Source organism: Dromiciops gliroides, chromosome 1 (assembly GCF_019393635.1).
Source record: "Dromiciops gliroides isolate mDroGli1 chromosome 1, mDroGli1.pri, whole genome shotgun sequence".
In the NCBI taxonomy this organism is placed as follows: domain Eukaryota; kingdom Metazoa; phylum Chordata; class Mammalia; order Microbiotheria; family Microbiotheriidae; genus Dromiciops; species Dromiciops gliroides.
The window spans coordinates 457,992,757-458,020,193 of NC_057861.1; the positions used below are offsets into that span (position 1 = coordinate 457,992,757).

The window sequence follows — 27,437 nt, forward strand, 5'->3', positions numbered from 1 at the left end:
TGCTAGATTTCATATTTCTGGCTCAAAGATTAGAAGTGTAATAAAGGTTTTAATCTTTATAGAGCAGTGGTGTCAAAGTAAGTTATATCTTTGCTCAGAAAGCCACAAATTAACATTATCTATGTTGTATTGCATTTTAATTTTTTTGTTAAACATTTCCCAGTTACATTTCAATCTGGCTCAGACCCCATTCAAAGTCTTGTTGGGCCTCGAGTTTGAAACCTCTGTTAAAGATCACAGAAATTGAAATTTATTTGGCAAAGTAAAAGATGAAAATAAATCAGTGTTACTGTCATATATTTGTATAATTCTTACTTCCCCAATATATCACTGAACACTGGCTTGGAGACATAGAATTGGATGCTTGATGCAGTGGTTAAGATGCTTCCTGAGTACATTGAATTAATACAAATCTATTGTCATCAAATTCAATCCAGATTAACAAAATTAAGGGTGTGGGTGAATAAGAATTTTAATATAAAAATAAAACATGACTCTTCCTTCTATAAACTCTGAGATTACTTGTTATCTATAACACTGCTGGGGAGAATAAAGAGGACATTAGACTTGTAGTCGGAAGACAGGGATTTGAATCTCAGTTTCACCTCTTCCTTGCAAAATTATATGAACAAGCTTCTTGATCTCTGACACTCAGTTTCCTTATCTTAGGTATGAACATAACAATGACATATACCGCATATCACAGAAGTTTATTGTGAGAAAATTTGTCTGTAAAGTATATAATAAACCACAAGCTAATATTGCTTTGTATTATTGTCTTTTAATGTATTTATGCCTCATTTTCCCCAACTAGATTTCTTGGGGGGCAGCAACTATGTCTTATAGAGTGGTTTTCCAGATCAACTATAATGACAAGCACAGTAGCAAGTGCTCAATAAACATTCACTTGACCAATGGATAAAACTGATGTAATGTTTTAAAGTACTCAGTGGTCATTTAACCACTGAGGAATCATCACTATGAAATTCCCAAGCATGGCTACAGCTAATGAACACTTTGCAGTCACATTTGTAACAACAACTGACACTATAATGGCACTATAAGGAATGCATTTCAGTCATGGTGGCAGTCTAAAAATGGAGGTGATGAATTGCCCCAAGTCATTAGTTGACATCATCAGCAAAAAGCAGACCATTAAACAAGATCATACACAGACTGAGAGTTTGGCATTTTGGCGGGGAGGGTGGGATGGGTGGAGGATAGTGTTGTTAGGGTTCAGATCTGTGATTACATCAGTGTAAGGAGGGGGCGGCTAGGTGGCACAGTGGATAAAGCACCGGCCCTGGACTCAGGAGTACCTGAGTTCAAATCCGGCCTCAGACACTTGACACTTACTAGCTGTGTGACCTTGGGCAAGTCACTTAAACCCCATTGCCCTGCAAAAAACCCAAAAACAAACAAACAAACATCAGTGTAAGGAACTCCCAGTATGGAAACTCTCCCCCCACCCCCCCACTGATGCAGGTCAGTGACTTGACTAACTTATAGTCTTAGAGAATGTCTTGGGATGGTAAGAATTTAAGTGACTCATCCAGTAGCATATAATCTGTATATATCAGAGGCTTGTCTTGCCAGACATCTTGTCAGAGGCAAGACTACAAGGACAATTTGGTTCCTTATCCACTACACCAGGTGCCTCTCAATTTAGATATAATACACATCATATTATGCCCCTGAAACTTTGCAATTACAAAAAGTAAAAGTTTTGGAAAACACAAAATGTGTTCTTTGTTCTGACGGAAGGCCTATGAAAGGGTTCTGCTGTATTTATCAAAGCCTACTTTCTTCAGTTTTAAAAGTATTGATGGCACTAAACCTTACAAACACTGAACAAAAACACAATAAAGGCAAAATACCTTGCTCTTGTACTTCTGATGACCAAGCCGGAATTTCACATAGGGATCACTCAACCCATTTGAATCCATGGCCTTGAGGTCTCGCCCCTCTATCAAAGTAATGCTGACTATTCCTCTCCATAGGTGGGATTTTCTGTGCAGGTCTGAGAGACGTAAACTTTGGGTCTGAAACTTTGGGTAAAGGAGAAAAGAGTTACTTTACAATATGACAAGTAATTTATTTGAAACTCAAGTGGGTTTTTTTTTTTTATTCTGCTACTCAAAAAGAGAGAATCGAATTTTTCAACCTGTTTGAAGATTTTAAAATATGTATCATACATGTTAAATATGACCCTACGGCAGTTTTTAGGATTTTTATAAAGAGTTTAATGAATGAAAAGTCATCAAAATGAACATTTAAGTTGTAAGACAGTCAAGGGTCTGAATTCTTCTTATCCCAATGACTTGGAGGAACTTCAAGAAGATATGGAATTTCTGCAAATGCTGACAACGAACCTGCTGTAAATCATTTATGAAAATAATTTATGACACCTAAGAGTACAGCCCAATCATAGCCCTTAGTAGGTTACTTACTTTTTCTTTAGATGATCTATTTTCTTTCAATCTCTGACTTTATTGTTACAATACATTCTTCTCTGTAGGATTACTGAATAAGATTCTGGAAGCAAAATACCACTACCACCTCTCTCTTGGCACATAGAAAGATCTATTGAGATTCTATCCATTGAAGAGGGTGATGTTCAAAAGGCTTGGAGTTGTAGTTACTGTTGACCTTGATACAATGACTGAAATCCACCAAACAATTGGCACTTAAACCTGAAGCCTGCCTTCCTACAGGGGAGAGAAACTATACTTAAAAAACTATAAATGCATGCTTTATGTGAGAATATATGCTCCTGATTTTATTTCTCCTTTAGATATTTGAGTATTTTTTCTTTATTGAATTTTGTCAGTCATATTCACTTCTAGATTATAATAATATTGAACTAGAATGAAATCAGAACTGCATATAAGGTAGTAAAGGTATCTGTATCAGTCTTAAAGATAGCCTGATAGAAGATTTACTTGACATACAAAATGAACTCAAAATTCAGTCTCTAATCTTGACACTTCTTAATTTGGCTTTCATGAAAATTTTTTTTTTACTAGATTTTATCAGTGTAAAGAGCTCCCAATTAAGAATTTCCCCTAACAATGCCAATTTGTACCTTCTCTGCAATTTATTGTCTTATTGGAGTTGTCTTTATGTGATACCAAAGTGATTATTTCTTTTAATAATCCCATTCACAACTCTCATTGTTTTCATTCCTTTCAAATGAATTTTCAAGATTCATTTCAAATCCCAAGTGTTCCTAAATTGTTGTTTCACCTGCATTATACCTATTTTCTTTTGCCCTAATTGTATAATCATGGTCTGCTCCATGTAAATCCATCTTCTTGTGACCTAATTTCTTTCACATGATAATAATGTCTTATTTAGCTAATAAATTTGGGAAATAAAGTTTCCCACACAACTGAAGCTTGCCCCATTTGAGGGTCAAAATTTAAATTATCTATCTCTCTTTCTAAATATCTAGCCATTTCATTTGTTGGGATCTCTGGTTTTTCATCTGGGAACTGAACAGACTCAATTAGATGAGCTTTAGAGTTCCTTCCAATGCTGAAATTCTTTGATTTTAGGATTCATTAGGCCACTATGTGATATCACTATGTGATAACAGAATTCTCTGTCTGCTATTTAGTTTTTCTTTTCACCTCCTGCAATGTCAGGTTGTTTCTGTCACTGCTGTTGTCATAGTGCTTCTAATATCACCCCGTTCTCCTTTTCCCTTCTGGTTTAGTGTTTTTAATTTATTGTGAATTGGAAGCCTATGGAGATAAGCTTAAGAATTTTACATTACAGGGGGCAGGTAGGTAGCGCAGTGGATAAAGAAAGCACTGGCCCTGGATTCAGGACGAACTGAGTTTAAATTCAAATCTTCTATCACTTGACACTGGCTAGCTGTGTGACCCTGGGAAAGTGACTTAACCCTCATTGCTCTGCTCCCCCCCCCAAAAAAAGAATTTTACATTATAGAAAAGTCAGCAGGGCTCTAAGTGAGGGCCCAAAGAGTCAAGTTCGTCAGTTCAGCGTGGGGCCTTTAGAAAAGCTTTGAAAAATGTTCATGCACTCATGTTAAGGCTATTCCTGTTTCTCTTTTGGCAACATTATTTCATAGTATAAGTATTACTGTACCTTGAAATGAGTCTGACTACTAGTTCCTCCAACAATACTAATGTATGACATCTATTTGTTTTTTTTTTGTTGTTATATATATATCTGTTTATATCTATAAGTTTTAATCATTTGGTTAGGTATAACCAACTGTTATTTCTTTGGAAGTGAAAGTAGCTATAAAAACACCATTAGGGTCCTTAAAGTTAAAGAATTATAAAATGATAATTGTTGGCAATAAAGATTACATTCCTCCTCTGTGCCCCCAAATTATGGAAGTAATAAATAAATATTTAAGTTTTTGGAAGGTTATTTTTCTGACTTCTCACAGGAGACAAAGAACTTGACCTACACACCAAAAAAAAAAAAAGGCACACAGAATACTAAAATGCTCATGAGGAAATAAAATGAATTTAATGGAGGTTTTAGTGCTGCCATTAGTTGTTATGAAATGCTTTTCTACAACCTGGCAGGAACATTTCCAAAATGAGCTATATAATGTAATAGATAAAGTGAACACGGGTGATGGGGGTGGGGGGAGATGGGATCTGGTGCAGGGGAAATATTTTTGCACTCCAAAAAGTTCAGTAATGGAAGACAAACAACCGTGGTACCCTGGTTAAAAGATTATTTTAATGATAAAATAGTAATACAGAGAAATGTTACCCTATTAAAAATAAGTTTTTCCTGTTCTCTCTTAAAAAAAAATTACGCCTTTCAACAGAAATAGTCATCAGTGTAGTATTTACTTTTGTTACAAATGTTTGCAGTCATGACAACATATAGTTTAAATGCTAGGAAGAACTAATGAACTTGAAGCAAAATTATTATGTAAAAGTAATGTTGAATGGAATACAGAATACAAACAATAGAGAAATATATGACAATAGACAAGAAAGGTGAAGAATAAGTTAATTCTGAATAGCCAACTGCATACATTCAAATACTTGGACCTCTTTGGAAATTAACCTGAAAGTACTTAACCCTTGCGTTCACAACTTATTGAGTTCACATTTTACCTTCTCAGTAGTTCTCTCCTTTTCTCCATTTAACTAAGGTTACTTAATACAATATTATCACAATGATCACTCCTTAGTAAATGTATTACTTTTACATTTCTAAGCATAGCTTTTGGGATAGTAGTTTGGTTTGTACATTTTGAACATCTGAAGAGAGAAACATAGGATCAATCTGGCAAATGAAAAAATAAACCTTAGTTTAATTTTCTAAGTGGTAATTCTACTTAAAAAATAAAATATTCCACTTAAAATAAAATATAAAATTTTAACTCCTGGGTAAAATATGCTGATTCAAATATTAATAATAAAAATTATTTACTGAATATCTACAGTGTCCCTACCAGAATATTAAGTAAATATAAGACATTATTCAATAAAGTTTAGATACCATAAATTAGAAACCTTTCCTTCTTCCCTCCTTTCCTTTCCTTTCCTTTCCTTTCCTTTCCTTTCCTTTCCTTTCCTTTCCTTTCCTTTCCTTTCCTTTCCTTTCCTTTCCTTTCCTTTCCTTCTCTTCTCTTCTCTTCTCTTCTCTTCTCTTCTCTTCTCTTCTCTTCTCTTCTCTTCTCTTCTCTTCTCTTCTCTTCTCTTCTCTTCTCTTCTCTTCTCTTCTCTTCTCTTCTCTTCTCTTCTCTTCCCTTCCCTTCCCTTCCCTTCCCTTCCCTTCCCTTCCCTTCCCTTCCCTTCCCTTCCCTTCCCTTCCCTTCCCTTCCCTTCCCTTCCCTTCCCTTCCCTTCCCTTCCCTTCCCTTCCCTTCCCTTTCCTCTCTTCTTCTCTCCTATCCTGTCATTTCCTTTATCACTTCTTTCCTTCCCTCCCTCTCAACTCTTTAAAAACAAAAACATACCAAAAAACCCCAAAAGCAAACAAAAGCAAATGGAGGGGCAGCTAGATGGCACAGTGGATAGAGCACTGGCCCTGGATTCAGGAGTGCCTGAGTTCGAATCCGGCCTCAGACACTTAATGCTTACTAGCTGTGTGACCCTGGGCAAGTCACTTGACCCCAACTGCCTCACAAAAACCCCCCAAAAAACCCCCAAACAAAAGCAAATGGAAAAACTAAACACCATCAAAAAGGCCATTTATCCTTGTACCAATTTATTGATTCGTGATGCCAGGTAACAATATAATTTCAGAAATTCCAGTGAAATAGATACTGACATTTTTTTTTTTGCAATTTCAGCTGGCAGGATTTCAGAGCAGGTGAGTAAATTAGTTCAATTAAAATGAGTGTTATTAAATGATTGCCTTTTGTCATGCTATGAAAACAGTATGGACAAAGAAATGGATTTTTAGCAAGGTCATTCTACTTTCAGTTTGCTGCTCATGTAAGCTTAGAAAGGGCATAGAGAATGGAACAACTTACTTGTGTATTTTGGTAACAAGGATTCTGGAGCTCTGCTCTGAAGAAGCCCAAGGCTGGAAATGCAGGGGTTCTGTAGGTCTGAATTGAAATGAATGGTCAGAACTATATGAGGATGTGAACAGTGTGCCTATTGATCCCTAATCTTCATCAATGTTTGAATTATCTTAACAAACCAATTTTTGAACAAGTTGTAGCACTACTTTCCAAGGTAAAAAATTTCTTATAGTATAGAAAAACATACCTTAGTCAAAGTATATACATGATGGTTATTGTTTTCCTTTGGTAGGCTGATTCAATGGAATTAAAATACTAATCTTCCATTGTAATAATAGGACTTCTTTTAGTTCTTACTGAAGTCCTATCAATCTGGTTAGGTTTCACATACAGTTCCACTGATGTACAGTATGTCCACTTGTTGCCAACTGGACTGTGGTCAATTGCCAATGGACCAATCTGGACAAGTCTAGAGAATCTTATTAATAGGATGATGAAGTCTGTGATTAGAGTAACGCCTGAAAACCATTTACTAACTTGAAGAGGGAACTAATTTGCAAGAGTAGAGGGTTCCCCATTCCCTACTGGGTAGTTCCTATTTTTCCTGAGTAAATAACAGATCCCTGAACTAGTGAAATAAGAATAATTGATACTCAAGGACTCATGAGGTTTATAGATAAAAGATGCAGTGATCAAGGGAATAAAATTCAGGGTTTTCTACAAAACAATAAGGGGTAGAGGACAATTTCTTTAGTCTGAACTATTAATTTTTTTAAAGTTTATTTTGTTTCTTATGTAAAATTACCTAAACAAAAACCTACAATAATGGTGAAGGCCCTAACATGATGGTTCTAGTTGTTTGTCACTAGGTTATACCATAAGGGGACATTACACAGTCACATAAAGAGTGTATTCCAAAGAGAAACAGACTGAGTAAATATGTTTAACTTAAAGACACATATGCAAAGTAACAAGAAGAAGAAGAAAAAATATTACCCCTATGCCCAAATGAAACCAGCAAATTTATCAGAGATTTATAGTGGACCCAAGCAAGAAAGATGGTGAGGAGCAAAAGATATTGCAGAAGGAGTGATTCAATTGCCTAGTGTGATTGAATAGGGCAGTTAGAAGATGATATAAGCAGACATTCAGAATCAGGATACAGAAATCTCCTAACAAGAAAGATGAAGGTGGGGTCACCAAATTTAATGATATGCGTAGGGAGAAATAAACTGGATCAAAATCACCCTGGAAGATAGACTAAGCTATAAAATCCCCAGCAAAGTCATTTTACCCCCCACCTCTCCCCAAGAAATCATCTCTGGAGGCATAGGTTTTTATTGTTTAGTTGTTTCAGTCATATGCAACTCATGACCCCATTTGGGGTTTTCTTGGAAAAGATACAAGATTAGTTTGCCATTTCCTTGTCCAGCTCATTTTACAGGTAAGGAAACTGTGGCAAACATGGCTAAGTGACTTGCCTAGGGTCATAACAGGAATCAAATAGTAGAGGCTGGGATTAATATGCTTTGTGATGCCTTTGTATGTGTTTTCTATTTATTCCTTTGTATATAAGTTGTTTCACCTTTGAGAGGGTAAAGCAAGGCAAAGGACTGTTTTATTGATTTGCCTTGTAGTATTACTAGGCGCTAGTGCAGTATCTGGAACGTACTAAACATTTGGGGAAGCTAGGTGGCACAGTGGATAGAATGCAGGAAGGACTGATTTCACATCTGGTCTCAGACACTTACCCTGTTTGCCTGCAAGTCACTTTACCCTGTTTTTCTCAGCTTCCTCATCTCCTTAAAATGAGGTGGACAAGGAAATGGCAAACCACTGCAGTATCTTAGCCAAGTAAATCCCAGTTGGGGTCATGAAGAGTTGGACTGAACAAACAACAACAACAACAATAACAACAACAAAATGTTGCACATTGGTTGGTGGGTTGATTAGCTTAATACATTATGCAGGTAAGAAGAAAACTGAAAATTGGTTTCTTAGCACAGACTTCCACCATTTGATATATTCTTATGCATTTTCAGGGTAGAGAATTTGGCTTAACAACCTAATAAAATATCAACATATTTACAAATCAGCTGGTGTATATGAAATCTTAGAGAGTTGTCTGAGGCTTGATAAGTATGGGTGTTCATAGTACAAACCTCTTAGAGAGGTTCTGGGGCATGCTCATGAGGCAGCTAGGTGGCACCATAGTGCACAGAGCATTGGCAGGGAATCAAGAAGACCTGAGTTCAAGCTGAACCTCAGCAGCTTACTGACTAACCTTTACGCAAATCACTTAACCTCTATTTGCATCAGTTTCCTTACTGCAGGATGAGGACAATAATAGCATCCCCTTCAGGGTTACCATGAAGATCAAGTAGGATGGAATGAAATAATATTTGTTAAATGCTTAGCACAGTATCTAGCACACAGTAGGTACTTCCCTTCTCTATGGTATAAAATTAATAAGTTAGACATGGGATTTCAGGTCAGTTCATCCTGACTCTAGGTCCACCATTTTATTAATCACCCTCATGCTACCTCTTAATCTACTGGCATTATTATTATTATTAAATTATTTTATGACTCCTTACCAAAAAGGCATATTATTTCCTAATTCTGAAACCAGGTCAAGAAAATAAACTAACCTATTTGGCTTTATCACATGGCAAGAGGGAAAGTCAGTGATATGCTTCTGACAACATTTTTATTTCCTGATAATCCTCTGCTTTGGTTACCTTTGAGTCATTCTTATAACTGTCTACCCTTCTCTATAATCACCTAGACATTATAAAACTGGTGGGAAAGATATTGCTTGTGTGTTTACAATGAGGCAGTATGCCTGTTAGAGTCCATTTCCCCTCTATTTTCAGCACAGGGGTACATGTGCCTTTATTTAATCAAATGACCCATGAGACACTTTACAAAGAAGAGATAATGACAGCTTTGGTGTGACTGTTTTGTACTATGAACACCCATACTTATCAAAGCATGGTGCAATTATCGGCTCAGTCCCACTCACAGAAGCTTTCTATCTTTCTCTTTCCCTACTAAGCTCATTCCAGTGAATTGCACCCAGATGATGTATTCCAACAAGTGGATTTGCAGTTCATCTATCTTTCAATGCAGGATTGGTTGCCTTTTACCAAAACAACAACAACAATAAAAAAAAAAAACAAACAAAAAAAGACCAAGACCCTTTAGTACTTTGTCCAATTTAGATTTAGAACTATAGTCTTACTAAAAACCTTTGATATTTTATTTTCCTTGGAAGACTATTCTAAATACAGTGATCCTCAATGGAGATATTTCCCTTATTTGTATCCTGAAATTTTCTTTGATAAAATTCAGTTCCATCCAATTCACCAAAAATTGTATTAAATAACTGTTGTGTCAGATCACTGCCAGGTACTTGGAGAGGAAACAAACTTTAGATGAAAAACAAATCTAGTCTTCTGGGAGCTTAAAGTCTAGTGGAGAATATGGCACATAGATATATTACTAAAAATGAAAATAATGTATAAGCATATTAGAGAGGTGAAAATGTTTTGTCCAAGGTCTGAAAGGGTACCACAGTATTTGAACATTATATTGTCAACTACTTCTATAAGGTACTGAGATGTTCTGTAAAAGTCATAGATCTTTTTAAAAAATAAGCCTCAGCTTTAATAACTATAAAAAAGAAATACTATCTTCTAATAGTCTGCTTATCTTTCCGACTAATATATTTGATACTTTTGTGAATCAAACATTGTATTGTTTAATTTCCTGTGATGGTCTTTTTGTTGGTCAATGTGTTCTATTTAACTACTTCTTACAATGTTATATGTAAACTGCTTTTTAAAATTAGTCTTTTGTTAATATCTTTAAAGGCATTTGGGAGGGATAGTTTAGGATGATGAGTCATTGACAATGATAATTAAAAATTATCTGGAAAATCACAATCCCTCGGTGAGGCTCAGATTAAACAAGGACTTTAACTTGAGGCTTCACTTTATTTTAATTTTAGCTCTTCTCCCCCCAAATTATAAGCCTTGGAGATCCATCATAACCCTATATCAATTCTTTGTTTTTTAGATTCCAATTTAAAAGCCCAGCACTGTAAAACTGCTTCTCAAACACACACTGGTTTTAAGATATTAGGGTTTATGTGGACTGCTTTTATTTTTAGTCCTTAAGAAAGTGAACTCTCTGACAGGCTAACTGAAAAACATTTCACCGGGATTTAGTATTTTCTTAAATCAAATCTAAACCTGATTCATTCCTTAGTTAAATATATTTCAGCTTTTATTCTAGGTACTATTCTCTTCATCTGAGAAAGAAACTCTTTATTCAAGATTCCCTGCAATATTTAAGATTTTGGCCTTCTGAATACTTCCCTATTGTGTGCCATACTTTTGTAGGAAAACAAAAAGAAAAGACTAAGGTATCACTTGGTCAAAGAGGAGTGGTACTGATGATTGGCCTGACTCTTCATCATGTATATAAATGTTCTATATCTAGCTTCACATTATTAAAGAAGAGTCTTAACCTACTGATTTTCTGAATTAGGAAATAAAAATGCTGAACACGAGAACTTCAATTTGTCCTCCAACACATTCATACATCAGTGACTTAGGGAGAGATTGGGGAAATGCCCCACTATGTAGGAGGCATTTAAAACAGAAACCAGAAAGCCACACCTCCATATAGGTATAGTTTCTACATTTCATAACTGACTCTAAAATGTCTCACATTGACTGCTACCTTATCTACTGACTGAAATACTTAAAAAATATTTAAAGCTGGATAGAGCACTGGCTCTGGATTCAGAAGGACCTGAGTTCAAATCTGGCCTCAGACACTTGACACTTACTAGCTGTGTGACCCTGGGCAAGTCACTTAACCCTCATTGCCCTGCAAAAAAAAAAAAAAAATTAAAGCATGATATGGTCACAGTCCTCAGAAAACCAGGCCACACGTGGCCTGAGTGCAGTGCTTGGAGTCAGGAAGTCTTGAATTCAAATGCTATTTCAGACACTCATTAGCTGTGTGACTCTGGGCAAATAATTTAACCTATTTCAGCCTCAGTTTTCTCATTTATAAGTGGAGGAGATTGAGCTTGGCCTTTAAAGTTCCTTCAAAATCTAAATCTATGATCCCTGCTCATGATCCCTGTTATGATCCCCACCATTAAATAGCTATATGATCTTGGGCATCTTCTGTACTTGTTTCTTTATCAGTAATATAAGGTTGGACTAAGTGATCTCTAAAGTTCCTTCAAAGCCTAACACTGTATGATCTCTGAACATTATCCAAACCAGGTGCTCAGAAAGAGACATTTTATTAAACTGCAAATGATCAATGTAAATTATTCCTTTTAATTACATTCGGTACAAGGAAGAAGAGTGTTAGGAAATGTCAATGGAAAATATCGGATGATTAGAATCAATTGGAAATATTGAAAGTTGGGAGAAAGGGTGGTGAAAAATTAGTATTTTATAGGTAACAACTGGGAAAAAAAACCCAACCGTGTAGAGCAAATTGTGTAAGTGTAATGATGTATGGTAGTATTTCTTAATTTTCAGTCATTTTGGGTTCTGCAATATGTTATGTGTGTATACATATATAATGTGTGTGTATAAATAAATATATACACACACTATATATATTATATATGTTCATGTATGTATTTATTTATACACACATATATAGTAGCAAGCCTTCTACTACTACTATATATGTATATATAAATAAATACATATATGTAAATATGTTTTATATATATATACATATATATATATAGTGTGTGTGTGTGTGAGAGAGAGAGGGGGGGGTGGGGGGATCGAAGCAGGAAATATTCTGGTCTGTTGTCCTAAATAATGTGGCTAAGAGTATTATTAATTTTGAACAACTAGCAAAATAAGGTAAAAATGACAACTTTACAAAAGCCCCTCAATAATGTTAAGGATGTTGAATAATTCAAAAGATGGGGGCCTACATCTAAAATTATTCTCAGATGAAAATCTCTGGGCAATTTAAGAAAATGAATGAACAAATAGGTCATTTCATTTATTTCAAGAAAGTAATTGGAATAACTAAATACCACAGGTCACTTATCAAGAAGCCTTAAATGAAGTGATGAAAAAAATGATAAGGTTCTAATCCTCAAGTTATCTTTAGTCACTGAAGGTCTTTACAAGAGTTAAGCCAGGAAAGACAACAACTACTGTAGTCTCATTTACTTGTGGGGAGGAAGGACCGTCAGTTCTACACTGGCCAGCTCATAACTCTGACAGAGCACTGATATTCTATATATAAAAACTCCGTTGGGCCTAATCATTTTAGAATTTGGGGATAAGTGATTTAAGAGATCCTTATGCTCTTTGAGGACCAAAAAAAGCAAGAAAATACCAACATTTCCACCACATTTCTAAGACTATGAAATGGTGTTCCAGATGTAAATTTCAAAGAAAGAGGAAAGCTCAAAGAGGGAAAAAATTAGCAATCAGCACAGAGCAGAATGTGGAATTATAGCAGGAAAAGTTGGATGATGGGACTAATGAAAAAGTAGGCAGTTGAACTGAAATCTCTTATTTTGAAAAAATTCACACACAGAAGTTTCATTTTTCTCTTTAGGGCTATAGTTGGTTTTTTTTAAATTTAATGAGACATTTTTTTAAAAAATAAAGAAATATGGACTGTGAAAATGTTTCAAACAGTGTACAACTAGCCTAAAATTTCTGTGGAATAAAAAAAGACATTTTCAAACAAGGTTAAGCTCTAAAACTTTAAGCAAAATGGCCATGTCATAGAAAGAACAAGGCACCCAAAGCCTATTTCTTGAGCAGGAGAAAGATGGAACTTTAATGACCCCTCTATATCAGATTGTTATTACTATACAAAGATGTCATATAAAACTACATCTAATGGAATAGGTCAGTAGAAGGAATCAAAATCCTCCATCAGTCATGAATAAGTTTTAGAACTAATATAACTTTTTAGTCATAATAAATAAGAAGTACAAGCGACTGTTAAATTTAGATGTCATAAATGACTTAGTATTCAAAATACAGGGCCAATGAGGAACGTGAAAACATCTTTGCCATATTGTGTTGAAACAGTCAAATTTTTCTAGCCCAAAACAATAGCAAGAGTAGCAATATAACATATTGAAACATTACCCTCCACCAGAAAGACTTCACTGAGAAATACGATCCAAGCACTTCATTTTCTGAGAGTTCCTAGAAATAAACAAATATTTAGCTAAACTCTGAATTTGTTTCATAAATATGTTAGCAAAAAACCCAAAATCTTTACTTCCCATAGGGGTTCTGAATGTTCTTCATGTCTCTCCTGGAATAAATTAAGTTTTTCCCATCAATGACATTGAGGTTTAGAGAAGAGCTCTTTTTGGACTTGTTTGGACATAAATCCACTTACCATTTCATTCTTGGGGACTCTTCAATAAATCTCTTAATCTCTAACACTTTTACTATAAACAGCAGAATTATTAATAACATTCAAAACAATTTCTTTTTCAGATGAAACAAAATTCCTCCTTTTCCTTAAAAAAGATTTAAAATCATTGGCCTCAAGAGCATTTTTAATGATATTATGGCAAGAGGCTTATCCTTCTGCTACATTTCCATAGACTTTTACTGAGGTATCTCTAAACTGATAAAACTTTTTTTTTTTTTACTCTGAGCAGACCGTGTTCAGAAGTTTATGTGGTTTCATCAAGAAAATGTTGTAAAAGTAAAATAGAGCTTGCCTCCTTGTTAAAATTGAGAGCTATCCTACTACAGTGAGTAAAGCCCCAAAGAAATCATTTGTGGTTAAATGAATGCAGTCATAGTAATTTTGCCACTAGAAACAATTTATTAAAAGAAACAAACTTTGAGAAAAGTCTCCACTAGTCTAAAAATAGTATAGATGTCGGAAAAAGCAGTAATTTATAGACTTTAAATATTACTTTCTTTAAAGCATCTCTCATATTCTCTCATATAAGGGCTTTCTCTCCTTGCTCAAGAAATATGTTTAACTGATAACATTTATGATAAAGAACTAGAACATAGGATGGTGATGATTTGTCATGCATTGGTGTAAGAGTCTGTGACCATGGTTATCATTCTCAAGATGATCGTTAAAAATCTGAATGCCCCATCAAAAATTCACTGAGAAAATGTCTCCTTCCAAAGAATTAAAAAGGGGTGTGTGTGTATGTGTGTGAGTGAAACTGATCCTGTAGATTTTTTTATTTCATTTACTGGCATAGTGTTCAGTAAAGTGGCACCTAGAACCATGCCTCCCATGAGAAGACTCCATTTTCAGAAGATACCCCTTAGAATGAAAGCAACTTGAGAATAGATTTTTTATTTTGCTTTTTTGTATCCTTGTATTCCCAGAGCCTAGGAAAACATGGGGCTCATAAGAGACACTTAAAATATTTACTGCTTGATGCAGTTAGATGTCATCTCTTGTATTTGAGTCCTAATCTAATGTTTCTTACTAGTATTGAAATGACTTTGAGTTCTTAAAGTTGATGCCAGTGATGTAAAACTCAAATAGAAATGGATCCCTGTGGGCCAGTTTGACACTTCTGCTGTATGTAAGTAAAATCATAAATTCTAGCAGGCCTTACCAAATTGACAAGTCTTCAAGTAAGGTTAAGTCCAGTGATGTCTGTCATCTCAAGATTGGTTCAAGTTTGAAGAAAGTTATCACCAGAAGGGTGATATCACTTACTGATAGATATTTTGGCCAGAGAATCTGCCCCAATTCTACCAATCCGTGGGCAAGTTCCATTTGTGAAGGTGGAGATAGGACTAGCACAGATGAAATATGGGATCATTTGAAATTCTGAACAAGTATGATGTGACTTATGTCCCTGTTAATACTCAGCTGTCTTCTGATAGAGAGGTAAAGTAGAGCTTGGAGCTTCCAAAAAGCTTCTCTAAAGAAACACTTTTGAACTTGAACATTGTTGATAAAGAGTTTATTTGGAAACCTGTATTCCTGAAGGTTGCCCACTTTTTAGAACAGCAATTCAGCTTTGTATTTCTCCCTCAATGGTAACATACTAAGATATGTTGTCTGACTTAAAGAACACTACTTCTTGTGACAGACTACCGAAAAGAAATTCTAATGGTTTTTATTAGGATTTTTTAGTTAAAAAACAAACCAAACGCACTTTTCTTTCATTGTAGTGTGTGCTATTGAGATTTCTATTGTCAGTTCTCTTCATTAAAATGTATAAAGTGTTGATAAATGTACACTATCCAAGATAAACAATGAATGGATTCAAATATAAGAACAAGAGCTATTCCCTAATAGGTGAGTTGTGAAGGGATAAGAATAGGCAGTTCTGAAGAGAAATCCAAACTATTAACAGCCATATGAAAAAGTGCTCCAAATCACTAGTGATTAAATTAGAGAAATGCACATTAAAAAACTACAAGATTTAACCTCACACCCATTAAATTGGCAAAGATCACCAAAAAAGGAACAGGGCAATTGATAGAAGAACTGAGTTAAATAGTGAAAATTAATATACCATAGTTACAATTTAAAATTGGTCTGGTTATTTTGAAAAAGGAGTTTGAAACTATACCCCAAAAGTCACTAAATTCTTCAAACTCTTAGATCCAGCAATGCCACTACTAGGCCTATACCCCAAAGATACCAAAGAGAAATAAAAGGATCGATATGTTTAAACACATTTATAGCACCTCTTTTTGTAATGGCAAAGATTTGAAAACTAAGAAGGGGTCATCCATCAATCAGACATGATTAAATAAATTAAGGTAAATGAATGTAATGGAATATTACTAAGCCATAAGAAATGGAAAGTATCAGGCAAACTTGGGAATATTTGTATGATATTATGGAGAATGAAATAAGCAAAATACAGACATCAATTTATATAATAACATTGTAAGGAAAAAAATTTGAAAGACTTAAGAACTCTGATTAAGGGAATGATCAACCATGATATCAAAGGATTGATGATAAAACCCACTACCCACCTCTTGACAGAGAGGTGATGAAGTGAAGGTGGAAAAGGAATCATTATATTCTTAGAAAAGCCCAACTGGAGATCTATTTTGCATGACTACTTATCTGATATAGTTGGTTTATTTTTCTTTTATTTTGGGGATAGGATTTAAAGGAAAGGGGAAGAGATTGAGAAAGAGGTATATATAGAATGATTTTATACAAACTACACACACATAATATATATGTATATAATAAACATATATATGTATATAACATATATATACACATATTTGTGTCTAATGGTAGCCATCTCTATCCATGGCAGTGGTAGAGAAAAAAGAAAAAAAAGAAATTTATATGATAACTTTATTATATATTTAAAAGGAATAGCAAGTTAAACAATAGATATGCTGTTTCATGTGCAATAATTTTTATTATACTGTTATGGAATGGTTGTTTTATATCATAAATTAAGCATAAAATTAAAAAAAACAGAAAGAAGTAAGACAAGAGAGTCTTTGAAGCATTACAAAATGCATGGAAGAGAACAGAACAAAAACATACATTGAGGAAAAGAGACAAGTAGGACAACTTTGAAAATAACATGGTGAATTTGTTATACAGGGTGTCCCTCAAAGTCTTAGTGCAGTTTCAAGCTACTAAAGCTTACTTAAAGACTAAAAAAGAAAAGCAAAATGTTTATAATATAGATTTACAACTTCATGTGTAATCTTTTTCTGTTCTACTTTGTATACAGAAATGCTCAGATTATTTGGTGGTGGTCAAGTCAATAAAATTTAAAAAAATATATTATGTAAAAATTATGTTTTGAAAGTTAAAATCTTCATTTAAAAAGCCAGTTGAATATCCGTGATATGAATGGTAAATTTCCAAGAATCAATAATTCTTCTGATAAAAAATTTGTTAAGACAAGACAAGGAAGGATCTTGGGCTTATAATTTCCATTTAGGGCAGTGATACAAGATAGTAATTAAGTCAGCTTTTAAAAAAAATACATAAAATCTGTCAAATTTCCATGCAGGTTAAATATAAGTAAGTGGCAACTGTTCAAGATTGAATTTCTCTCTGCCTCAATTCTGATGATAAATCATCTGATTTCTCATATTAATTCAGAGGATCCCTGCATAATTACATTTCCCTCTGCTTCTAGGAGGTAGAGAATAGAACAGACAAAATGAGAATCCTAGAATTTTTTCTTTAATGCTCAAATTTTAATACTGGAACTTCTTCCTTAGGTCTAAAGACATAAAAATATTGTCCATGTGTAGACCTACTAAGTCCCTAGGCTATAATTTACCTGTTGCATTTCTCTATTCATCAACTACAATTTTTGTGTTACTTAACAGCGGATGTTCTCATACAAATTTGTGCCTTTTCTTCAAATAAAACTACTTTTTCCTATGGAATGCTATGCCATTTATTGCTCTGGGTGGGGTATAAAATTCACAGTGGGGTCATCAAGGGTTTATCTGTTTCTTCTAATAATGTCCCCCAAACACCTGGCATTATGATCATTTTAACTAAAGTATTGATTTCATTATAAAATATAAGAAAACAATCATCTACATATGACTTTCAGTGTAATATACTTTAAAATCATAACTATAGATTTTAAAAGTCAATTTTAAAGTACAATAAAGAAAATATAGGGTTTTTTTCCAGTGAAAGTACCAGTTTAAGCATATCTATGCTAAAATAGAAAAGTAATAATAGCACAAAAACAAAATAACCCCAACCACTCACCCATGACAACGACTTGATGAATACAGATTATTGAAGTTGGTGGGATGAGGTTACTAGTACTTTTTCTGTGGTCTTTTTAAAATTCTAATTCTCAAGATGTAATGATAACTATTTTTCAAAATATCCATTTGCCTCCTAGCCCCTATAATTCAGACCTCACCTCAAACTAAATAAAATCTCTCAAAATAAGATACATGCTAATTAGCAATAATTATTTTTCAACAATTAAAAAAGGGTTCAGAAGATCCTTACATAATTACATTTTCCCTACTTCTCTCAAATCTTTCCACGAATCCAATAAGCAACAAAAGCATTTCAAATAAATGAGTAAATGTATACAAAGCACTCTGAAAATCATAAAATGCTAAAAAAGTTACTGATAATTATTATGATTCCCTCAATTACATTAATTTAACAGCAGCAGAAAAAACAAGAGCTATTATTTCTAAGTAGATATGAACTTAAATCTGTGTTCCATGTACAATGAAAATGTATAAAATCATAACCAACATATATAGTTGTAAATAAACTAGTTATTATATTTGTATTAGGAACAAGTTAGGGTAGGACTCAAATTCTCTAAGAAATATTGTTCTGTAACTATTTAAATACAGCTTTAACATCTTTAAAACATTAAAATGTTTAGCCCAATCCATGGGCTAAATCTCTAACACTGTTCATAGTGGCGCTTGAAATTCCTATCTTTTCAATACTATTGAAATATAAGAAACAATTCAGGTCTGTTCGGGAAGTCCTTTTCAGAAGCACAAAATGCCCTTCATCAAGAAAAGATAAGATAAATGAACTGGTCAAAAAAATTCAACAATTTATGTATATTCAATTTGAATTATCTGGATTTTATTTCTTCATTCCTAGCCATTGGTGACTGCTCCCATATTAGATGAAGGTACCACCTATCTAAACAAAAATAACTGAGAAGATAACTACTAAGAATTTATCCATTTCAAATTCTTTATCTGGTTTGCCAGTTTTTCAAATAGTATTTCTTACCTTTTCTATACACAATGCAAAAATGACCCCATCCAAAACCCTGACTTGTCCTTTTAAATATTACAGTCTCCATACCCCAGGGGAGCCAGCATGTACTTATCCTCAGCACTACTTGGTTTGCCTTTTTTTTTTTTCTACCAAATTCACCTTAAGTCTTTTTTATTTTTTATTGCCTATGAGGCAATGGGAAATGGATAGCCCATGAAAGTAAGAATTTTCCCCTTCTAGAGAATTTAACCTACTTGCACCAACAGTTTTCTTCTTCCCAAATGCACTCATTTAAGCTTCACAGTCATTTTCAAATGAGAGGACAATGTAATCTATGAAATAGAATTCAAGTTTGAATCCATTATTCTGGTAGATATTCCAGACTTCTGGAATGACTTCTTTTTCTCTCTCTTTTTTTAAAAGTCAGTCTAGGTTGCCTCTTGTTATGTTGGAGAAGCCTCCTCTTCAATGTTAAAAAGGCCAGCATGTAGGATAATGCACGCTGACCTTGAGAAAGGCAAATCAACAACCACACAATTAAACATCTTGAATTGGGCACAAAGACACCATGTAATCCAGCCACTGCTGAAGACATTTTTGTTCTTTCACTTTGTGCAAAGTCATCCAGGACTGTTCCCACAAGAGTCCACAACATTTAAAAAATTCAGCAAGATCAGTGAAATAAGAATAGCCATTTTTATGGAGAATAGACAAAAATATGTGATGTTTTATACCATGGGAAATATTACTAAAACCAAAATGAGAAATAATAAATGCAAATTTTAATCAGAATATTCCTTTGGGGGGTAAATTAAGTGCATTCAATTTAAACATAACTAATATTATTTTATAAAAATTTTATCACAAATTTTTTTTGTAGTTTGAGAAACCATTGTCAAACCACAACTACTTATGGCAGAAATCTAATGGGCTCAGCGGCATTTTAAAAACTGTTAATTAAAACAATGAGTTCATACAACTTCTATTATCTGGAGTCTTAATTGTGGCTAATCCCTATAGACTTTCAAGTTAACTTGCATTTCAGGGTACAAACGAGGTGGTAAAATAATTTTTATTTAGAATCTCACATTTCTTTAAAATTTGAATACACTGAGCTCCACCCCCCCCCCGCCCCCCACCCCTCGCCATCACACAAGACCAAAGATACATAATTCTGCGTCACTGGTTAAGGATGTTATGAACAAACAGGATTTCATTTTCTTTGGTATTTTTTAAATCACGTATTTACTCACAAAAAACAAGGTCCTGTTAAAGAGCAGTTGATAATTGTTAAATAATGACAATTTTTTCTTCATTATATCTGAGTGACTGTGTGAGACACTTAAAAATGTGTTAATCTGTTCCTCCACCTTTCCTTAAATTAAAGCACTTAGAGGTTTTACCGATGCATTTTTAATGTGTCATCCAGTGTGTCAGGTTTAACTATGCCCTACAGACTTAGAGCTGAAAGTGCTCTTTGGTTAAAATTAACAATATCCTTGCCAAAAGCTTTATTAAAAATTGCTTCATTCAGCTAAGGACTAAAAAAGTGGTGTTATAGTTCATTAAATGATGCTAAGTGAGTATAATAAAATCATTATAATAGAGATGTATTACTTTTAAAAAGATATAAGCCATCAGGTAACAGAATAATGCAATTAGATATATTCACACTGGTATGTGTTATAATCTGCAAAGAATGAATTTTCTTAAAGGAGTCAAAACGAAGTGTTAGTGTGGTAGTAGGAAGTACAAGTTGGACAAGTTAACATTTTTAAAGTGCAATTTTTCATCTGATTGAATTCAGATTAGTTTGTTAGCCCACTATCTCTTAAATAAAACCCAACCTTTTATAAAGCAAAGTCATTATCTCTGACACCTTAATATAGCCAATTATTTTATAAAATATTTTTCTACTTTCAGTTTTCCCTCCACATAATTTATCTGCACAATACCTATATTGTTCTCTTTTGGTCTTGTTAGCCTTTTACATTGAATAATTCCACCTAACAATAAGAAAAATTGCCTTGAAGAATAAAATATCTCAAAAAACTTAAAGTATTGTTATTTATCAGTCCAAATTAATTTTGTCTCATCATGATGACTCTGGCCAGCATAATGAATCCAGTGTTTCTTGTTTCTCATTTTTTGTGAAAACAGTAGGCTTTCCCCCTTCCTGTAACAACTAAAAGTGGGTGAGATTCCAGTCTTCAAAATGGAAAATTTGATGTTAGAATGTGAGAATGAAGATTTTTATACTCATTTTTAATTATTATTTTTACCAAATTAAAAAGAAATGCCCTCCTCCAGAAATAGCTCTAATACATTTCATAATTACTCACTAGGTTAGAGAAGCATTAATAAAATAAAATAAATATATTGAATCAGATATTTTTCCTCTTCAGAGATGTTTAGGTTCATGCATATTTTTTTTTCTTGCTTCCCATTAATGTTGGATGTTTGGCTTCAGTTAGATAACACATTTGCTTCAAATAACATATAAATCAATCTTGAACTGCAATTACTATTTCACTGTCCACAAACTAGCTATTTATCCTTTTGATTTCAACAGTAAATACGACCTCACATTATGTGAGTGCCACAAGTAATAAGATTTCAATTGAGATAACCTATTATTGGCAGTATGGCTGAAACAAAAATAAGGAAAGAAATCTCATCACTGAAAGTCAGGATGATAAAAATGATGAGCAGGTAGTTAAGTAATGGGAAATGCCATGAAATGATTCATCCCATATAGCGGAGAGACAGGTATATTAAAAAAATAACAATGCCGATTTAGCTTTTCCTTGTGTGGGTATATCACTCTTGAAAGGAACTGAGTAAAAGAAATGTGATTTTATACCACATAAAACATATAACATCATTATATGGTTATATTTAAGTCTTTTCGACAAAGTTGAAGGCTCTGCAATAAGACATTGCATTCACAGGAAGCATCTCAAAGACTGGCTATGTGCCAAATACTGCAAGATAAATGGAAGAATCCTATCTTGTCTAAAACAAGCTTAAAAAACAAAACAAAGCACAAAATCCCTGTAATTTGATCTGTACTTTTACTAGAGAGTCAACTCTGACTTTAGAACATAGCTAAAATTAACACGTAGCACTAGAATTCAAAATGCTATCTGTGAAATATAGCTAGGTATAGCATGTGTATATAGATAATGTGAGCAATCATACCATAAACAGCAGGGAGGATAATAATAATAATAATAATAATAAATAATTAACATTATATAGAGCTTTAAGATTTCTAAGTACTTTACTCACTTTATTCTCAAAACAGCACAGTGGATAAAGCACCAGCCCTGGATTCAGGAGGACCTGAGTTCAAATCCAGCCTCACACTTGACACTTACTAGGTGCGTGACCCTGAGCAAGTCACTTAACCCTCATTGCCCTTGCCCCCCCCCCCAAAAAAAAAACAGCCTTGGGAGGAAAGTGCTATTATTATGCCCATTTTTGTAGATGAGGAAACTGAGTCAGACAGAGCTATTTTTACTACTGATTGTGAGACATGGGAGATGCCAGGAGAGGGCCATTCAGTATGGTGTGCCTACAACAAAGGTGCTGTGTACTCTGAGCAAATCAGAATAGAAGTAGCACAAAGGAAACATGAGATGTGCAAATCTAGAGACATCTCCATCCAAATGTTCAAATGAACTATTGGTGTCCAACCTGTGCTGAGCCTTCTGAGCTTGTATTAGGCTGAGCAGCCATAGTCAAACAAACTGTACTTGACCCCAACATAGTGATGTCATTGGTCCTCTTCAAGTATGAAGGATGAATAACAAGTCTCTGAGTTCAGATTTGAACATAAGCCTTCCTGACTCCTCAAAAATATTAACAAATGATGACTAATCATATCAGCTATTGAAAGGATGAATTTCTTCACATCAATTACTGCAAATAAAACTTCTTCCATACATATAACATATTAACCTAGCTTACTTGTTAAGTACTCCTACCTAGGATGCAGGAGAAATCACCCATGTTCACTACTTCTTTTCACAATATTCTTTCCCATACAAATAGATTGTCACTGAAGAGAATGGTCAAGCAAGAAATCTCAGTTGTTGGTTATGAGTTGAGGAAGACGGATAATTTTTTTGTTTTGTTTTGGTGGGGCAATGACGGTTAAGTGACTTGCCCAAGGTCACACAGCTAGTAAGTGTCAAGTGTCTGAGTCCAGATTTGAACTCAGGTCCTTCTGAATCCAGGGCCAGTGCTCTATCCATTGCACCACCTAGCTGCCCCCTCAGACGGATAATTTTAATGGGATATTGCTTGGAGGAGAAGAAGTGGAAAAACCATTTTATTGGCTTTGTATCAGTTAAATTTGACACAGGACATTGCAACTTTATGCCACCAAATTGCTAGTAAGTTCTAAGAGATAATTCAGTCTTTCTACTTGTCCAAAATCATTCCTTGCCAGCTCCAGAGAATTAATTGGAGCCATTCCAAATCCACTGAAGTTCTGCACCCTTTGAAAGTAAACAATTAAGAAGGCAGGTAGCAAGTTATCCCCAGGGTTGTAATGAGCTTAAAAGAGTTAAGACATCACAACTCAAGGAACTTTATTTAAATGACTCTGAAAGTCAGAAAAAGATAAACTTCGTGCCTATTTGTACATGAATTTATTTCTTCTATTTTTCTTAAGGTGACCTTAATAGTTTTTGATGACTTTGAGCTCGGGGAATGTATACCATGGGCAGCTAGGCAGTACAGTGGATAGAGCACAAGGTCTGGAGTCAGGAAGACCTGAGTTCAAATCCAGCATCAGACACTTATTAGGTGTGTGAACTTGGGCAAATCACCTGTTTGTCTCAGTTTCCTCATCTATAAAATGAGCTGGAGAGGCAGCTAGGTGGCGCAGTGGATAAAGCACCAGTTCTGGATTCAGGAGGACCTGAGTTCAAATCCAGCCTCAGACACTTGACACTTACTAGCTGTGTGACCCTGGGAAAGTCACTTAACCCTCATTGCTCTGCGAAAAAAAAATAATAGTAAAAAAATAAAATGAGCTGGAGAAGTAAATAACAAACCATTCCTGCATCTTTACAAAGCAAACCTCAAATGGGATCACAGATAATAGGATGTAACTAAAGAAAATGAACAACAACAATGTATACCTGGCCTGTTGAAGGTGGAGGTCGCCTGCCTACATTAAGATGGGGGGTGGGTGCCATAAATTATTACTGTATTACATATCACTCTGGGTGTATTTTCTGCTATAAATAGGATTTTTAGAATAAATAATAAATTCTTTAGTAATGTTTTATAAGTTTCCATGCAATTTCAATAATGGGGAGATTGGCATTAGAATTAATTTATACTAAAATGATACTAAGATAATTTTTGTGGGTTGGTGGGAAGGTTGTTTGGGGGGTGCTCCTAAGGATATTTGGAGGCAGCATAGAGAAAGGCATGCTATGATCTCACATGTGACACAAGTACAGAATGAATACTAATTAAAAGAAAGATTATTTAGCTAAAGGTGACATATTCCTCTCCCAATACGTTTTATTCTTTCCAGTAAATATAACATTACTATACACTGCAACAGATGCTGATCCCAAAATAATACTCTTCTGCATCTCAGATCCTTCTCCCTGGAGTGAAATTATACTTCAAAGCATACATTTTTACTAGAAAGACAACCTCAATACCCACTTGAAACCACGTTACAGTTAGCACTTTTTTCCTTCACTTGGATCTTGACATTCGCCTAGTGACTTTATTTAATTTCCATTTCATCAAGCTAACCTTTAAATAAACCATTTTTCAGGATATGGAGTTAAGTGTGTATGTGTATATCTCTCTCACACACATAGGCACACAAATGTGTGTATATGTATAGATAGATAGATAGATATAGATATGCACATACATACCTTACCATTTGTTACTTATACCCTATCTCACCCCACCCCTCACTTTCTTCATTGAACCATACTCTCATCATTTTGTTATAAACACTACCTGGACCACACATACCTGAATTGGATGGGTAAAGAGGCAGCAACAGAGATGAAACTGACCTTGAAGTAAATCAGGCCTTTGTTTTATGGGGTTCATATCTGGTAGAAAAGGTCTTATAACAACACAGAAGTGGAAGGGGCTTTAGAAACCCTTGAATCCAGCCCCCTCATTTTATGGGGGTTCAGGGGTGGAAACTGAGGCCCAGGGAGAGAAGTTAGTTGCCCAAGGTAGCAAAGTCAGAGCCAGGATTTGATCTTGTGGCCTCTGAATCTGGAGTCAGTGTTTTTTACATTGTGCTATGATGCTTCCACATTTCTTGCTGATTAGAAGTGGGGCAAGGCAGTGCATAGTACTATTTAGAAATAGATTCTGTCAGTCATTTTATTCAGGCCAAGATGGACATCTTCTCTGGGCCTAAGCCAGCTATATACTCGCTTGTCCAGAAAAGTAATATTTTAATTAATTTCAATAAACACTCAATGAATATCTACTATGTTCAGGGCACCATACTAGGCCCAGTGAAAATAAAGTCAAAAATGAAATAATCTCTAATGCAAAAAGAACTTGCCTCAGAAATTTCTATCATGTCTTATGTAGTTACAAGTTGTCCCAAAAGTGTTAGTGCAGTTTTAAGGTCTCAAGGCTTAAAACTTTAAGCTTTGTAATGGAAACATTATCTCTGATTGTGGAAAAGACAATGCAACATACACATAGACACTCACATGTATATATACACACATACATATACACATATACACACCCCAGATCTGTGATTCTATCTATGGAGAAAAATTCTGGGGGGATGGAGGAATATCACCACCAACTGGGCCTATCAAAAAAGAGCTACTGTGGGAAGTGTGTGTTTCTGGTGTGTGTGTGTGTGTGTGTGTGTGTGTGTGTGTGTGTAGCAATGAGGGTTTAGTGACTTGCCCAGGGTCACACAGCTAGTAAGTGTCAAGTGCCTGAGCCTGGATTTGAATTCAGGTCTTCCTGACTCCAGGGACAGTGCTTTATCCACTGTGCCACCTAGCTGCCCGCTGGGAAGTAAGTTTTTTTAAAGAAGCTAGGGATTATCTGAGCATTGGTAAGGAAGGAGAACATTACAAACATGGGATATAGCCTGGACAAAGGCACGGCAGTGGGAGATGGGTCAGATTTAGGTAGAGTGTGTGAGGCTAAGTACTGTGAAATCTGATTGGAACGATAGGTTGAAGTTTGATTGTAAAAGGGCTTTCAAGAGCAAAGAGAGGGGCATGTATTTTATTCTAAAGAAGCCAACAAGCTTCTTAAGCAAGGCAGTAATAAGGGAATGAAATGGTGAGATCTATGCTTTAAGAAAATCAATATTGTAGCTGTTTAGAGAATGGAGAGACTGGAAGCAGGGAGACCACTTAGAAGGCTACTATAACACTCCAAGAAAAATGTGATAAGGCCTGAACTACATTGGAGGATTCAAAGAATAATTTAAAAAAATAAGATTGTTCTTAAACATTTCTGTAGTCCTTATTTGGAAGATATCTAAATTATGCCTACTCCATTACTTTAAAAAATCTGAAATACATCTCCAAAAGCCATTTCTTTATCTTGCGTCTGATGACAATGTTTATTAAATCTGTTGCCATGAGACTTCCACTGATTTTGAACCTCTCCTAATGTTCTTGTACGCATCTTCTATTCCTTATTTAGACCCATTACCAATAACTACACATAATATAGGACCTTCAATTTAGTTTGCTACAAAATCTGTGTTAGATACTTCTTTTAGTCTGACTCTATGTTAAACTATAAGGACACTCTGTATGGCCCTTGATAATCTTTAAGGGAAATTATGGATCTCTGTTATGAACCAGATAGCAATGAAAAGTAATATAAAAGTTTTCTTGCTAGAGTATTGAGAGACCTATTGTTTCTATTTTCTATAGGGAGGAAAGAGATGCTCAAAGAGTTTTCTGAAAGACTTTTATGAAAAAGACACTCCAGGACAGATATTCTTAATCTTTGTGTGTGTGTGTGTGTGTGTGTGTGTGTGTGTGTGTGTGTGATGGAGCCCATCAGTAGGCTGGTAAAGCTTACAGAGTCCAAATCAGAATAATATTTTGAAATGCATAAAGGAAACCAGTTATATTGAGATATTGTTATCAAATAAATTTTTTTAAATGAGGTCATGGAACCCAAAACTCCTACTAAAGAAAAGTCTGGGCTAGACAGTTTATAGTCAA

General features: G+C 34.7%; 1 protein-coding gene across 6 annotated transcripts in view; it reads right to left on the reverse strand.

Annotated features, from left to right (window-relative positions):
• The window catches only part of MCTP1 (multiple C2 and transmembrane domain containing 1), a 793,635-nt gene that overhangs the window by 299,227 nt on the left and 466,971 nt on the right, over positions 1 to 27,437 (reverse strand). For 2 of the 6 annotated variants that reach the window (XM_044001024.1, XM_044001070.1), the window contains exons 7-9: positions 13,638 to 13,697; positions 6,478 to 6,555; positions 1,878 to 2,048 (exon numbers count right to left, since the gene is read on the reverse strand). In XM_044001024.1, coding sequence (XP_043856959.1) covers positions 1,878 to 2,048; positions 6,478 to 6,555; positions 13,638 to 13,697 — 309 coding nt within the window. The remainder of the gene's footprint in view (positions 1 to 1,877; positions 2,049 to 6,477; positions 6,556 to 13,637; positions 13,698 to 27,437) is intronic. The other 4 variants (XM_044001042.1, XM_044001033.1, XM_044001060.1 and 1 more) reach the window with 2 other exon arrangements.